At 38.3% G+C, this 17330-nt stretch overlaps 1 protein-coding gene across 2 annotated transcripts in view; it reads left to right on the forward strand.

Annotated features, from left to right (window-relative positions):
* The first annotated feature begins 4652 nt into the window (after positions 1 to 4652).
* LOC103941161 overlaps positions 4653 to 17330 on the forward strand; it is a 29131-nt gene continuing 16453 nt past the window's right edge. Inside the window, exons 1-9 of one of the 2 annotated variants that reach the window (XM_048565675.1) lie at positions 4653 to 5080; positions 5780 to 5851; positions 5939 to 6037; positions 6419 to 6490; positions 6569 to 6683; positions 7098 to 7162; positions 7427 to 7704; positions 7792 to 7921; positions 8771 to 9268. In XM_048565675.1, the coding sequence (XP_048421632.1) occupies positions 6428 to 6490; positions 6569 to 6683; positions 7098 to 7162; positions 7427 to 7704; positions 7792 to 7921; positions 8771 to 8968 (849 nt within the window). In that variant the 5' untranslated portion in view covers positions 4653 to 5080; positions 5780 to 5851; positions 5939 to 6037; positions 6419 to 6427 and the 3' untranslated portion in view covers positions 8969 to 9268. Of the gene's footprint in view, positions 5081 to 5779; positions 5852 to 5938; positions 6038 to 6418; positions 6491 to 6568; positions 6684 to 7097; positions 7163 to 7426; positions 7705 to 7791; positions 7922 to 8770; positions 9269 to 17330 lie in introns of those variants that run through there. The other variant, XM_048565673.1, reaches the window with a different exon arrangement.

Raw genomic sequence — 17330 nt, forward strand, 5'->3', positions numbered from 1 at the left:
TATATGTTTATTATATAAATAAATTAGACTAAAAAAGAATAAAAAAACATTACCCAAAAAAACTTGAAAATATTATTTGTTAAATTAATCTCTGGCTAATCACTAAAAAAAATAAAAATAAAAATTCCCTAATGTAAAGAATGTAAACTGACAGAAGGGCATTATATGGATTGTCAAATTGGTCATGGTTTTACCATTATTAAAAATATAAATTGTCCAGTTAGCCTTGATTTTATCTATCTTTTTAGTATTTTATTCAATTTTCTGTTTTTTCTCCGTGCCCTAGTGTAGTTTTATCACACTTCTATATTTTATTATGTTTTTCTCTTTCTCTGTTCCACTCTTCCATTTGAACTCGCACCTTTCCCTGTCACTCACTCTCTTTACCGTTTCAATTTCTTTCTCAGAAAACCAAATCGTGGTCTTCCTATTCCACACGATCCGAATCATAGGGAGCTAAGAATATAATCATTCACTACTAGATTACATAAGATTTGGAATCTATCTTTCCAATGTTATCAAGAAATTAAGCGTAGAACTTAGCTTGAAAGTATGCTAGAAAAATAAATGGTAGACTGCCCTTATAGTTAGTGCATTTCTATTCAACTCAATATATTTTGAGTTAACACTTCCATTTTTCTTTAGTATAAATTAGTGTAGAATATCGCTTGTAACCAAAAAAAAAAAAAAAATCATTCTCATTCAATTGACGTGTTTACTTGTTTGACATTTAAATTTTGAACTTTCTCAATTATTGACCAATTTCTTTTAAGAAATTTCCAAGCACTTTCGATTGAGTACATTTTTATAATTTCCTAAAAAAAAAAAAAAAAAAAAAAAAAAAAAGAGGTGAATTTCACACTATAAAATCATGGAGGGTTAGGATTATTGGAGATTGCCTAATGATCTGGAATTGTCTTTTTGGGTAACCATTAAGAGTCTAAAACCTATTTATTTTGATTTCATCATAATAAGATATACACAATCATCACTACTACCACTCTCATCAACATATTATGGTGAAATCAAACATTATATTTAGTGAAATCAAACTATATGGATCTTAATGGTATGTGTTATAGAATATATTAAGCCGTTCATGTAGTTCTAATACACATAAAAAAAATATTATTTTCTATGTCTCAATGTTCAGTACTTCACTCTTCTTTCTTCTTTGCAGCAAAAAAGATGATTTTCTTATACCATGCACAAAATTTTTAGAAATGAATCAAAACTTTCTTGCTGGACTCACTTTTAGGGCGAGTCCGGCTAGCATTCTCGTTTCAAAATGGTCTTCCCAACAAGGCCATCATCGGATCTAATCATCAAGCTTCATTTTTGGTTGAGGTCAATATCCATCATTGAGCGCTACTTGGTAATACTTAATGGGCTGGGCTCCTTAGAGTCAGTGCCAGTTTTGAAACATCACAACAATACAATGGACGTGTCTAAGGTGCGGACAACAATCTGATGGCTGAGATTTGGCGAGCTCCCTGTAGAACCGGATTCAATCTGCTACATCATCTGCTCAAACGGGTTTGGTTCCTCAAATAGAACGTCTGCAGCTTTAACCACTCTCTCTTCGCTCGTTCGCCCGCCAAGATCGAGTACTACCGTACCAGCACCTCTCTCGGCTCTTCGGTGTCGATGCTTTCCTCTTCTCCCTCGAAATTTCCCCATCCTCTCTCACTTCTCCCTCGTGTTCCTTGCTTGCTTCTCACTCTTTTGTCTTTCTCTCTCAACCCTCTACTCTACATCACATCCTCTCAACGGGAAACCTCTGTCGAATTCGCACCGTTGCTGGTCTACATCGCGCCCTCAAGTAGTCCTCTATCTTGAAGTTCAAGTCATGTGCTGTCGTTCTCTTCATTGTCTTTGGGCTGCTGAACTCGCTGTTCGAGGGGAAGGCAGTGGGTAAATTACCTTTCAAGCCTGTTAGAGCGGAAAATTTTAGGTACTCCAATTTTCCACCAACAAGTAATCTTGAACACATTGAGAAGCCTTGAACACCATCTTTGCTCGCTATCAATGAGGGAGGAGGAGACCTGAAAAAATACTTCCACCGCTCAAGTCAATAATTATTCACAATGCTTATAAAATATAGAACAATCTGACACCTCTCTCCTCTTCCTTTTTTCCATGTTGATGGGATTATTGCCTTTTTATAGGCATTCAAGCCTTGGGCTCCAAGTTCCACTCTCCTTCTATTACTCAATGTTCCATGAAGTGGGTATTATGTTGCTTGATTGTAGCTCCACTCCTCATGTTTGGTGTGCTAGTGGCTTGTTTAGTGGAGGAATCATTTTTGGCTCCCACATTGCCCCCTTTTTTCTCTACAAACACATATCATTTAGGGTTTGTAGAGGAAAAATATTTTTTTGCGAAAATTCATTCAACTTGAGATGTCATCATGAGTTTTGCCTTCAGCTATAATCATATGGTTTTCAACCATAAATTTGGCTTACGGCCACGGTCATATTGGTCTTTGACCTTTAGTCTATAGCCTTCAGCTCTTATCAGTCTAGGTATTCTACCCACGGTCTCATGATCTTCGATCACCGATTTATGTGGTAAGGGTATGCCCCTAGAGTAATTGAAATTTGAACAACATTAATATTACTAATGAGCATGTGTAAAATAGAAATTCTTATCTGTCGGACAACTTCGTTGATGTCGAAGCAATTTCAATGCATTTCCTTTGCTTACAAGCGTGCCCTTTTTTTCTCATCAAGGAAATTTGGAGGTTTTTGATTCCGATAGAAGTCGAAGTCTGAATATGCCCCTCACTTGGAAGCTTCTTATTGTCACAAAACCTGCCATCATCATGTGGCGAACATCTCCATCTATTCGGCTCCTTCAAGCCCTGATAAATTCACTGTTGAAGATCAATACCAGCCCAATTGGTGTTTATGTTGAAGTGTAATCTTGCCTTGGCCCAAGATGGATCTAGCCCATGGACAAAGAAAGATCCATACACATGCTAGAGAATTCTAGCAAAGTTCAAGTTGGTGGAAGAGTCTAGAAGAATGGTGAGGTTTCCACCAACATGCAAGATTTGTGTAGATAATTCTAGCTTAGGAAGTTAGTAGAATTATCTAGATATCTCTAGCATGATGTTTTCATGCTTCTCCAAGGTTCCATCCATGCCTATAAAAGGAGAAGGCATCCACACCATTTGTATCAACAACCAACCAACCAAGTAAGCTTGTAATCAAGCAAGCAAGCAACCAACCAAGTGAGAGTGAGAAGAAAGAGTAGTCTTGTAAGAGTGTGAGTGGTTTAGAGTTTGTCTCTAGAAAGTGAATAAGTGTCATAACTTCTCAAGAGTGTCCTTGATAGTTTGTGTTGTAATATTTTGTGTGTGTAATACAAGTAATTTGTTTACTTGTGTTGTCTCTCTAACACTTGTGTTAGAGTTGTGTACTCTAAATTTCTTCATCAACAATTGGTATCAGAGCGGTACGATTGGGGACCGTCTTTAGTGAAGCTTTCGAGAATTGTGAAAAGTTTAGTACTTCGCAAGATTATTGGTTAATCTTGTTTGGCTTACCGTAGCTCTGTCGACACGATGGGAGATCTTCAAGTTGTTGGAGGAATCAAGAAGTTGAACAACAAAAATTACAACATGTGGGCGATTTTTATGGAGTCTTACCTACAAGGCCAAGATCTTTGGGATGTCGTCAGTGGTAATAAAGTTATGCAGCAGGATGAAGACACCAGTGACGCTCTGCGGAAGTGGAAGATCAAGGCAAGTAAGACAATGTTCGCCTTGAAAACCACAGTTGAAGATGACATGTTGGAGCATATACGAAAGGCTAAGACACCAAAAGAAGCACGGAACACCTTCACCATACTCTTTTCAAAGAGGAACAATACAAGATTGCAACTTCTCGAGAATGAGCTATTATCAGTGGCCCAAAGGGACATGACGATTGCACAGTATTTCCACAAGGTAAAGTCTATTTACCGTGAAATTTCTGAATTAGATCCTAGTGCTGCCATTGTAGAATCCAGGATAAAAAGAATAATTATCCATTGATTGAGACCCGAATATCGAGGCTTCGTTGCCGCTGTACAAAGATGGCCCACCCAACCATCACTTGTTGAGTTTGAGAATTTGCTTGCCGATCAAGAAGCTTTGGCAAAGCAAATGGGAGTGCAAAATGTGGGTTTTAATTCAACCTTGTAATAAGAGAGAAAAATGTCTAATGGGAGTTTCTATGATTATTAGGGTTTGGACTTTAGAAAAAAGAAAACCTAGGGTTCTGCTGGAGTTAGTCGTGCACTCCTGACATATTGTGCACTCCTGACTTATTGATTTTAAGTGACGTCCTACATGAATGACTGTGAATTGCCTGCATTTGAGTTGGTGCCTTGAACAAGTTTTTATAGGGGTTTGGACTTAAAATCCAGGTGGATCCTTGCATTTCCTTGGTAGGCCCCTATTTTATGTTCAGTAATACGTACACATTCTCTTTTTTCCTTGTTTGGTCAGTGAGTTTGAACCCCTGTGAAAAGAAGAGAAACATCTGCTTTCTCCCTTGGAAAATGACATTGCCAACAAGGCCATCATCGGATCTAATCATCAACCTTCATATTTGGTTGGGGTTAATACTTAATGGGCCGGGCTCATAACAAACAGTGGCAGTTTTGAAATATCACCACAATTACAGTACCATTTTTGTCACAAAAAATAAAAAGGAAAAATCGATTAACGACCATCGCTTTCTTCCTCAAAACTATTGGCATCTCTCGGTGTCTCCGTTGTCTTCTGATCTTCCTCCTAATCGGAGAAGAAGGGCAACCGAGCCACGCTGCAAAGGTATCGAAATCTTGGTCCTCCGAATTCGCGGTTTTCTGATTCTTCCGGGCGCTCCTCAGGTTTGATTCCATGGTCTGATCTTCTGCGAATCCCAATCCAACGGTGGCGATAGCGTCGGCGCAGAATCAATCGGCCAATGTGGATCTCTTCGATGCGTATTTCCGACGAGCCGATTTGGACTGCGATGGCCGGATTAGTGGCAATGAAACCGTCGCTTTCTTCCAGGGCTCCGGTCTCCCCAAACAGGTCCTTGCGCAGGTACTCTCCATATATATTTATATGCTCGCATAAGATGGCTGCGGAATATTTAGGATTGTAGCATACAAGGGAAATGTTCTTAGTTAGGATCATAGTATTTTCTCAATTTCATGATCTGTATTTCTTGGTCATATTCTTTGATTGGAAAGATGCTGTTTTTTTGGATATTCTAGTTTATGTTGAAAATCCTGTATGTAGGAAGAAATTGTATTGTTCATGTAGTCTAGTTTTCATTGTTGTCCGTTTTAAGGTGGGGACTTTTTAACCGAAGAGATTACTGTGTTTGAATAAAATTTTGTTAAGGAGCTTTGGTAGGCAATTAAAGCATTCCTTCTTATACACCACAATGGTGATGAAATAAAGATCCAAATTTGGTTGAACGGGGAACCGGGGCATGGGAAAATTTTGTCATATGTGTAAAGTTAGACCACATTTTTTGAAGATAATTTTATATTACCGTAGGCTCAGGATATTTTAAAAGGCATTTGACTAAAAAATGTATTAATTTTATATCCAACTACTAGCACAAGTGAAGAGGAATACCACTAGACTGTAGTACTAAGTGTGTATGCTGATTCTGTATAATTGTGAATGTTAGAGATTTATTGTAAGTCTCACATATATAGGTTGTGGTGTTGAAACTATAATATATGACTACCTTTTTATATTTTCTGTAATCTATTTCATTATTGGTATAAGGTTTTGTACAAGAGCAGATGTGACAATTGCCTTAATGAGATCACAGAAAGGGCATCTTCTGATAGACGTGAGGTATGCTGTAGGATACTCGAGCCTAAGCACATATTTGCATTAATCTTTAGCTACCGTCTCTGCTTGATGAATACTACATGAATCTAGGCTGAGTCCCTGGCTAAGAAATATCAAGAGAAATAGAAAGAAGCTGGAGATGTAGCTTCCAAGTTGACCTTTGAAGAAGCCACGTTTCGTGATTTACAGGTACCTTTCACCACATCTAATTTTGCGGACAATTAGTGACTCCATGTTGTATGTTTGCTTTTACTCATTAGAGGATCAAAGTGTTCTATGCTTGCCGTTTGTTTTGTTAGATCTGAGTGATAATTGCCTGTACATGTGATGTGAGATGGCGTGCTTTTATTTTTTATGAGATAAGTGCCAATCAAAATTCAAAAACAAGTATGAGTAGGATGTCTTACTTTTTGGAGAAACAAAGAGAAAATTATTTTATAGTTTTAGGCCTTTTGGGATACATAGCTGATGACAAAGAGAATTTAGTGTGGGTGGTTGAATGGTCATACCCCTAGCGGTGTATTCTTTTTATTATCACTGGACTCATTATCTTATGTGATGTATATGCAGGAGAAGAAAATGGAGCTATACAGGGCAATTGTCAAGATGGAGCAAGAAGGTGACGCTGATGGCACACTTCAGGTACCTTTGCACAACCTTGCTGTTTAAAAAATATCTTAGCTCAACTTATTTAAGATCATTTCCAAATGAAATTTTCAGGATCGTATTTATCGCATCCAATTAGATCCTGATGGGCTTGTGAAAACTCTCAATGAGTGCTGCAAGAAGTACGGATTATGCGGAAAGCATACGACATTAACTGAGCTTCCCTTTGGTAAGTTGATCTCTTTCCTTAGCTAATTTCTTGGGAATCTAAGAGTATAGTATAATGATAAGAGTACCTACATTAGCTTATTCTTTTTCAAACTATCTGAGGGATTGTACATAGAACACATTGTTTTTGGATATACTTTTTCTTTGGGTTGTCAAATATTTCAATTTATTAATAGCGTGGCCTTTCTAGAAGCCGAAAGTCATTCTGTTGTTAAATTATTAATATCCTAAACAGAAACCCTTACTTTCACTATTGTAATCTTTTCCTAATCACTCTGGTTTGCTTGATTATCATTATTCGTATTCTATGTAGCTTTCATGAATGTGTCGTTTTCTTTTTTGTTGTTGTTCACTGCTACGGTATTTGTAATACGTTGCATTTTGTAGTCTGAAATTTTATTTTATTTTCATATAGGCTGGCAACCTGGCATCCAAGGAGCTGCTGACTGGGATGAGGATTGGGATAAATTGAAGACGAAGGTATGCCAAAAATGAGTTATTATAGGTCCAGACTTCCATTATTGTCTCTGAGATAGCACTTGGATCCCTTTTACGTTTTCACCTTGTGGTAAAAGGAACATATTGCCTGCTTTTTGTAGTTTTTGTTGTCTGGTTGTGGTTTGCCAACCTGTTTAGGAGTTTTAACCATTCGAGGTGACTGATTCAGAAGTTTAATTGTTAGGATTCACTTTTGTCAAGGAGCTCACTCTTGATGTGTCAAATGTCTTGGCATCTCCAAAACAGAAATCATCATCAGTTCAGAATGAAAGGGCCCCCCCACTTGAGAGTCCAATAACTGCTTCTTCACCTAAAGATGATTTTAAGTCGGAAAAGCCTCAGAGTGCGGAGGCCAAGGTTTTTGAAAATGGAGCTGATAAAAATGAGGACGAGTCGGCAAAAAGTGCTCTGAACAGTCCATTTGCCAGCTGTACTGTTGGAAGCCCATCTAGAGAATTTTCAGATTCTAATTATGGAATGACAACAGACGCAGATACATCACCCCGTAATAAGGAATCTCAAAGGTATAGTTCTAGATCTGTAGTTTTCTACATATTTAAGATCACCCTGATAGGTGCAAAATTGTTGATTTTCTAAACTTTCATGCGCAGTGATGATCGTGCGGGTGCTGGGTCTATGTTTTCTGGCGACAAAGGTTCTGATGAACCAGCATGGGGGACATTTGACGTTAATGATGACGTTGACTCGGTGTGGGGCTTCAATGCAGTTAATACCACCAAGGTAAGCCGATATTGTACACTCAGTTTTTTTTTTTTTTGGGTATTTTAGAGTGCGTTCAGTATTTATTTATTAGAACTCAATTCTTTGACCTTGTGTTTATGCTGACCGGAACTTGTTCCATGATTGCTGTTAATACCACCTAGTTGTTTGTGGTGGTTACCACATATCCTTGTTTTAAGAGTTGCCTCAAGTGTCCTAATGCTTGCTGAGTTGTTTAGTTATTAAAGATGGTTCTGGGAATTTTAACATTATTTGAATAGTTTCTATCTTCACCATTCTGATGGTTTCATCATGTAAATCAGTTATTAGTACGGGTCTTTCAACCAAGTATGGCGAAACCGAGTTTCCTGATTTCAGTCTTGGTTCACTGCAGATATAAAAAGAATGGGTTGCGGGATTGTTCTTGGTGCAATTAATTGCACATAGAAGGGGACTTTGATTTAAGCCTTAGGTCTTGGTTAATCTTAATCAAGGTCATTTCCGTGTTGACATTGACAAGGGATGGTGCCATATTGCGCACATTTTTTGAATTGACGGATTCCAGGTCAATCATTGTTAAGAATAGTGACTGGAAAAAAAAAAAGTTAAATTTTAAGTTAAAAAAACTAGCATTCATTGTCATGTTAGAAACACTTCTTGTTAACATTTTGTAGCTGATGGAAAGTTTCCATTATTTTACACCTTCCAAGTAGGCATGGGTTCTAGGTTCCAGTGAATCCAGTTTTTTTTTCCTAATAGCATGTCAGTTGCGTAGCACTTAAAAGCTTTCTGTTTTTGTGGTTTTATATTTGTTGTTATTGCTGGCATGCTGGATTGTGCTGTGACTGCTCTTAATCATGTCTGATGTAGGATATGGATCAGGAGAGTAATAAGGATCACTACTTTTCTGGCCCTGGGGAGTTCGGCCTCAACCCTATCAGGATTGGGTCATCACAAGGAGGCGGCTTTTCCCAGAAGAGCCGCCCTTTTACTTTTGACGATTCTGTTCCTAGCACACCACTCTCAGCCTTCAATTCAGGATTATTCACCGCCAAGATACAAGGATAGTTCAGAACCTTCATTTGACACCTTCTCTAGGCTTGATTCGTACAGAAGCACGCAAGATACTGGATTTTTTCTTTGTTTTTTTTGGCCCTAATTTACTGTAATTTTTTACTCCCCTTAATAAAATTTGATCTGCTGATCTTTGTTTGGTTCAAACAAGAACACTATGTTTTGCCAGTGTTAGTCCAATCGGGCCATTCGTTTTTTTCGCTCCCTGCAGTTCGGCCCACGAACTATTGCATATTTTTGTAGCGTCGATTGTTCAAACTATCACGCTTGATCATAAGACATCTACTTTGCTTTGGGCCTGGCGTATTAATTAATGTATTAATTAATGTCTTAAGTCTATGATTATAAAGTCGAATTTCAAGATGCTGCTGGACTTGATTAAAGATAAAGAAATATGACATTACAAACTTGTCCATAACATTGCGCTTTATAATGTATAAACAATACTAAAATAAGAGCCTTGCCTGTTTGTCAGTCTTATTTCTTGGACGGATGAGTGCTGTCCTTGAACTTGCCTCTGTCTTCAGCGCCTTGCAGCCTTGAGCTTCAACATTACATTGCACTGGGAGCTCTGGCAAAGATTGAAACTGCTTGCAGTTGTCTATGTTGAGTATAGACAACCGAGAAGCTTGTCGGAAATTTGGTTCCAGACAGATCTAAATATTTCAATGCGGTTGAGCAAATGAGACCATCAGGGATTTCCAATATACCGCTGTTGCTGAGATGTATGTGCACAATTTTTGGACTTCCATAGAGTCATTTCTTTGTATATGCATCCCGCATTGTCTTCATTCTTTTTTCCTTTAGCTTATAATTTTTCTCCAGAATTTTGGAATGTTCCTTGTCCTATTGAAGCGAAGACCCCTATAGTTTTATTGTTGCTACAAATTTGATGATTGTGTTATTAAACTGGGGTTGTGCCTTTCTTTTTTCGACCTTAATTTCCTGTAATATTCTACCCCCTTAATAACATTTGTTCTGCTGATCTTTCATTTGTTCAAACAAGAACACTGTTTTTTGCCGGTGTTAGTCCAATTGGGCCGTTCATATTTTTTGCTCATTGCAGTTCAGCCATCGAACCATTGCGAATTTTTGTAGTGTCAAATGTTTAAACTATCGTGCTTGGTCGTGAGATATTTACTTTGCCCTGAGCCTGACATATTAATTAATGTCTAAGTTTATGTTATAAAGGTGAATGTCAAGATGCCGCTGGACTTGATCAAAGATAACAAACATGATATGACACACACTTGTCTATAACATTGCGCTTTATAATGTATAAACAATACTAAAATAATAAGAGCCTTGCCTATTTGTCACTCTTATTTCTTGGACGGACACGTGAATGCTGTCCTTGAACTTGCCTCTGTCTTCAGCGCCGTGCAGCCTTGAGCTTGAACATTACATAGCACCGGGAACTCTGGCACAGATTGAAGATGCTTGCAGCCGACTAAGTTGAGTTAATACAACCGAGAAGCTCGTTTGATGCTTGCAGGTATGCTCCTAATCTTGGTTCCATACAGAAATACACGTTTCAATGAGGTTGAGCAAACGAGACCTTCAGGGATTTCCAATATACCGCTGTTGCTGAGATCTAGTTCTTCCAAAGAGAGAAAACCGGTATAGGTGAAAGTTAATTTTTCAAGTTCCGGACAGCCATGCAAGTCGAGACGTTTAAGATTGGTTAAACGATAGATACTTGTTGGGACAACCTTAAGGTGCTTGCAGCCACGAAGGTCTAAAGTTTGAAGGCCAACTAGATTTCCAAATGACGAAGGAAGCTTTTGTACAGCCGTCCCTTTCAAACTAAGAGACACCAAATGTTCCATTGGCTCCAAGATCTCCAGGAAATGTTCAAGTTCAGAGCACCCAGCGAGATTGAGTTCCTTGAGATATTTCAACTTCCAAATGTTGATTGGTAGACTCACAACTCACAAGACTGCTGCAAAAAATCAATGATAATTTAGTTATATCCCTGGGAAGCTCAGAAAACTCGCGAAGAGATATGCAGTCAGGTAGATCAAAACTATCAGAGACTTTGAACTTACAACTGTTGCTTGGAAGTTTTTCAAGGTAATAGCAACAACTTATATTCAAGTAAAAAATGTTTTCATTAGACCACACTGATTCAGGCAACTCCTTTATACCACTGTAATGTAAATCCAATTATTGAATGTTTCCTGGCATCTCTGGAAGATACTTGAGACTGGTGCAGAATCGAAGATGAAGATGAGTAAGCTTGTCAAGATGTTGAAAATACAAAGGAATTTCAACCAACCTTCCACAACCACAGAGATTTATGTTCACAATTTTTAGACTCCCAGAGAGATTTGGAACTTCAGTTAGATTTGTAGAGTGATGCAGATTGATCACTTGTAAGTTCACAAGTCTCTGTATCAAGAGTAAATAGAAATATAAAGAATTAATATAATTTCTACACTTGATTTTATACAAGAATTAAAATAGGCATATAATATAATATACCTTGTCTTCTTTCCAAAGCTTCACAACTTTGCTATATGGCATATGAAGCTCAACTAGATTTTTCGGACAAAAAATTGACGGCAAAGATTCCAGTGGATATCCTTTCCAGTAAAGATAATGAAGAGAATCGGGAAGATCTAGAGAAGCGTTGAATATGTAGCCACCATCCACAATTAGCATTGTTAGATTAGACACCTTTTTGAAGTCTGCACGTTTCAATGGTCTCTCTTGAAGATTATACCAATTAACTTGTATGGCTTCAACATATGTAGTTTCCTGACAATAAGAAGAAAATTTAAATGTGAATATATGTATATGTTTTCAACATGTTAAAATGTAATGCACACTTGGAAAAACAATTCTACAACGTTACATAATAATTTAGTATTTGCGATGGTAATGATGTACAAGTGTCTAGTAAAATATCCAACATAATTGTATCCTCCTCTACTTGTCTTAAAGAACAAATATTTGTTCATATTCCAAAGACTTCCTAACACAATAAAAATTCAATCAAATTAATTATTATTTTTTTTTTTTAAGAATCGGACTTTTTACTATAAATGCAAAAAAGCTACTCGTACCATCTAATTATACCGTCAATTGTACAATCTCTATTAATCTCTAATAAAGATGAGACTCACATGTGTTTTTTCTACAAAAAGAGAAGAAAAAAAATTGAGTGCATTTGAGTCTTATCGTGTTACTTTTCAATACATGATAAACATCCTTATCGTTGAACAACCTACTCCACTTACCGGGATCTTCAATACATTGTTCCTGAACAATTGTCCTTCCCATTTCTTCAAGCTGATCATGCATCTCGACGGTTTCCCATTCCCATCTTGAACCAATTACCTGTTCCTATCTTGAACCAATTGATATGAGAATTCTAATTTCGACCGTCGCAAAGAATCCTCGAACATCTAACAATTGTTTTACCTCATCCACACCATGCCCTTGATGAAAACATGATATATCCAAAAATATCTCCTTCTCATTTCTTCCCAATCCATCATAACTTAGTCTCAACACTCTCTAGATATTTTCATTGGGAAATTGTTTCAATTTGTCCAATTCATCTTCCAAGTCTCCTTTGCTCGTGTAATTTAGGAATGAGGACCCCAGAAGTATAAGAGCTAAAGGAATGCCTTCGGCATAATGCATCGCCTTTTCTGCCAACCCCCTTATAATTTTTTATACGAATATTCTTGAAAGCACACGAATAGAAGAGTTGAAGAGCGTCATATGGTTTCAATCTCCCAACCTCGTAGATTTTATCCTCTTCAACAGTTTGCTTAAGTGTGCCCCTATTTCTACTTGTGATAACTTCCAATGCCAAACTGAAGACGATTGCCAGGTAAACCTTCCATTTGCAATGAATCAATCATTGCAATCACATCATCAAGAACAATGAGGACATTTGTATGGCTAAGCCTATCCCGGACAAAAGTTGATCCTATAGATAGACATTCTTCTTTTAATATCTGACTAAGAAGTGTATTTTGCAAGTGTTATAGCCCATCTTTTTGTTCTCTTTCCCTAACATTTCTAAGAAAACAACAGGCTTCGAATTTAGAAGAGAGTCTATTAAATACGGCTTCAGCAAATGTGGTCTTGCCAATACCACCCATGTTAAAAGTACAACACCAGCCCAAAAAGCCCAAAGATAATAGATCCAGCCCATGCACAAAGACAGATCCATGCACATGCTAGAGAATTCTAGCAAAGTTCAAGTTGGTGGAAGAGTCTAGAATAATGGTGAGGATTCTGCCAACATATAAGATTTGTGTAGATAATTATAGCTTAGGAAGTTAGTGAAATTATCTAGATATCTCTAGCATGATGTTTCCATGCTTCTCCAAGGTTCCATCCATGCCTATAAAAGGAGAAGACATCCAACCATTTGTAACAACAAACAACCAACCAATCAATTAAGAAGACTAAGTGAGAATGTGAAGTAGGAGTAGTCTTGTGAGGAGTGTGAGTGGTCTAGAGTTTGTCTTTAGAAAGAGTGAGTGTCATAGCTTCAAAGAGTGTCTTTGAGAGTTTGTGTGTTGTAATATTTTGTGAGTTAATACAAGTAATTTGTTTACTTGTGTTGTCTCTCCAACACTTGTGTTAGAATTGTGTACTTTTAAGTTTTTCCCCAACAATTGGTATCAGAGTGGTACAATTGGGGACCGTCTCTAGTGAAATTTTTTGAGAGTCGTGAGAAGTTTAGTACTTTGCAAGATTATTCGTTAATCTTGTTCGGCTTATCAAAGCTCTACCGACACGAAGTTCTTGGAGCAATCAAGAAGTTGAACAACAAAAATTACAACACATGGGCGACGTGTATGAAGTCTTACCTACATGGCCAAGATCTTTGGGATGTCGTCGACGGTAATGAAGTTACGCAGCCAGAAGAAGACACCAGCAGTGCTTTGAGGAAGTGGAAGATCAAGGCAGGTAAGGCCATGTTTGCCTTAAAAACTACAGTTGAAGATGACATGTTGGAGCATATACTGAAGGCCAAGACACCGAAAGAATCGCGGGACACCTTCGCTACACACTTTTCAAAGAGGAACGACACAAGATTGCAGCTTCTCGAGAATGAGCTATTATCAGTGGCCCAAAGGGACATGACGATTGCCCAGTATTTCCACAAGGTAAAGTCTATTTGCCGTGAAATTTCTGAGTTAGATCCTAGTGCTGCCATTGTATAATCCAGGATAAAAAGAATAATTATCCATGGATTGAGACCCAAATATCGAGGCTTCGTTGTCGCTATACAAGGATGGCAAACCCAACCATCACTTGTTGAGTTTGAGAATTTGCTTGCCGATCAAGAAGCTTTGGCAAAGCAAATGGGAGGGGTCTCGTCAAAAGGTGAGGAGGAAGTGCTCTACACCAAAAGTAAAGGCAGCTTTAAGTAGCGTGCTAGTGGTGGATCTAAAAGAAATGGTGACAAGGAAAAAGGTCATCAAGGAGGAGGGAGTTCTCGACCAGGGGGAGCTTCGAAGTATCACGGCAACCGTGGTCAGTCCCAGAATAATAAAAGGTTTAAGGGCAAGTGCTACAATTGTGGAAAGAAAGGCCACATGGCGAAGGATTGCTGGTTCAAAACGCTTGCAAAAAGTAACGTCGCCAACTCAGAGAAGAAAAGTGAAAATGATTGGGATGCCGTAACATCACTAGCTGTGGAGGAAGAATAGGACGCAGAAGCATCATCTTGTTGGTACTCAGAAAATGAGCTAGATAATTCCACTAACTTCCTAAGCTAGGATTATCTACACAAATCTTGTATGTTGGTGGAATCCTCACCATTATTCTAGACTCTTCCACCAACTTGAACTTTGCTAGAATTCTCTAGCATGTGCATGGATCTTTCTTTGTGCATGGGCTGAATCCATTATCTTTGGGCTCTTTGGGCTGGTGTTGTACTTTTAACACTCCCTCTCAACACCAGCTCATTCTTTTCTCCATGCTGAGTTGATGACGAAACTTTTCAAACTTGCCAGTACTTAAACCTTTAGTGAACAAGTCCGCAACTTGTTCATTTGTATTGATTTGTCTCATCTCAATGTCTTCTTGCAAGACCTTCTCTCTAATGAAATGATAGTGTACTTGCATGAAAGACTGGATTTTCCGCCAAGCGAATTACCGATTGGTTATCACAGTACAATGGTATTGCATAATCTACTGGTTGATGTAGATCACTCATCAGCTGTACCAACCATGCATTCTCTTGAGTTGCCATTGCTGCTGCTCTATACTCTGTTTCCATGGTTGACAAAGACACTGTTGGTTGTCTCTTGCTGCATCACAAAACTACTTTAGAACCAATTCTGGAGACATACCCAGTGGTCGATCTCCTGGTGTCGTGATCTCCTGCAAAATCTGCATCATAATAGCCAACCAACTTACCATTTTCTCCTTTCTTGTACAAGAGACCATAGTCAATTGTACTCTTTACATATCTCAATATTCATCGAACCACTTCTAAATAAGGCTTCTTTGGATTTTGCATGTATCGACTCATCACACCAACTGCATAAGAAATGTCAGGTCGAGTCAGAGTCAGATAGATCAGACTACCTACCAATTGTCGATACATTGTTGCATCTTCCAAGTCTCTGCCGTCATGTGCACACATCTTGGCATTAAGTTCCATCGGTGTTGAGATTGACTTGCATTCAAGCATCCCAAACTTCTGCAACAAGTCCTTTGCATACTTTTGTTGACACAGAAATATCCCTTCTTGTGTGAGATCAACCTCTAATCCAAGAAAGTGCTTGAGTTGTCCAAGTTCTTTCATCTTGAATCGAACTGACAAATTTTCCTTTGTTTGACGAATTTTGACCTCATCATCGCCAATGATGATTAGGTCATCCACGTACACTAGCACGATAGCTAACTTTCCTCCATTAGCTTTAACAAATAAGCTGGAATCTGCATGCGCCACTGAGTAACCACTTTGCGTTAGAAATTCTGCAATCTTACCGTACCACACTCTTGGTGCTTGTTTCAGATCATAGAGTGTTTTCCTCAACTTGCACACGTACTCGGGATGAACTTTACTTTCAAAGCCCATTGGCTGCATCATGTAGATCTCCCGATCTAACTCTCCATGCAAGAAAGCATTCTTCACATCCATCTAGTATAGATTCCAATCTTTGTTAGCTGCAAGTTCAAGTTGGACTCGTACAATCGTAAGCTTTGCTACTGGACTAAATGTTTCATCATAGTTTAGTCTATACTGCTGAAAGAAGCCTCGAGCTACCAACCGAGCATTGTACCTTTCAACTAAACCATCAGGACGACGCTTTATCTTGTACACATATTTGCAGGATATGGGTTTCACATCCTTCGGCTTTGGCACCAAATCCCAAGTTTAATTCTGCCTAAGCGCAGTGATTTCTTCTTCCATAGCTTTTACCCATTCAGAACTCTGTGATGCCTCTTCAAATGCCTCAGGTTCTTTTGCTGCTCCATTAGTTATGGCAGCATTTGCATATTTAGGATTCGACTTTCGTACTCTTGTTGACCTTCTTGGTTGTGATTGTGGAGTTGATACTTCCACTTCACTAAGTCTAACTTCTTGTGGTTGTTGGTACACACCAGTTTGCCAAGGACTCTTAGGTACTTCTTGCTTGACATCGTGACCATCAAGCAATTCCTCAAGTTTATTTGGACTCGATTGGATTTGGGCAGCTTGGTCTCCCATTTTCTCCTGCAATGTATCTTCAACTTCTCTCGAGTTAGGCTCTAGCATGATGTTTCCATGCTTCTCCAAGGTTCCATCCATGCCTATAAAAGGAGAAAGCATCCACACCATTTGCAACAACAAAGAACCAACCAATCAATTAAGAAGACTAAGTGAGAGTGGGAAGTATGAGTAGTCTTGTGATGAGTGTGAGTGGTCTAGAGTTTGTCTTTAGAAAGAGTGAGTGTCATAACTTCAAAGAGTGTCTTTGAGAGTTTTTGTGTTGCAATATTTTGTGAGTTAATACAAGTAATTTGTTTACTTGTGTTGTCTCTCCAACACTTGTGTTAGAGTTGTGTACTCTTAAGTTTTTCCCCAACAACCCATTCCCCAAATACCAACATAGATGCAAGCGTCCTGTGAATGAATGCCCAATAACGATTCAATTTGCTCGATGTGGCTTTCAATTCCAACCAGGCCCTCTAAATTGCATGATGATTCATGACACAATTTGGTCAAAATATCCTCTACAACTTTCTTAACCAAATCATCATCCATCTTGGCGCACACACACACACACACACACATATATATATATATATGTATGTATGTATGTATGTATGTATAATTATGTAGGAAAGTCATAGTTAGTCTTAAATCTATATACCTTACAAAATCTTAGCA

This window comes from the organism of the source record quoted next, unplaced genomic scaffold, assembly GCF_019419815.1.
Source record: "Pyrus x bretschneideri cultivar Hongxiangsu unplaced genomic scaffold, Pyrus_bretschneideri_v1 Contig10, whole genome shotgun sequence".
Classification (NCBI taxonomy): domain Eukaryota; kingdom Viridiplantae; phylum Streptophyta; class Magnoliopsida; order Rosales; family Rosaceae; genus Pyrus; species Pyrus x bretschneideri.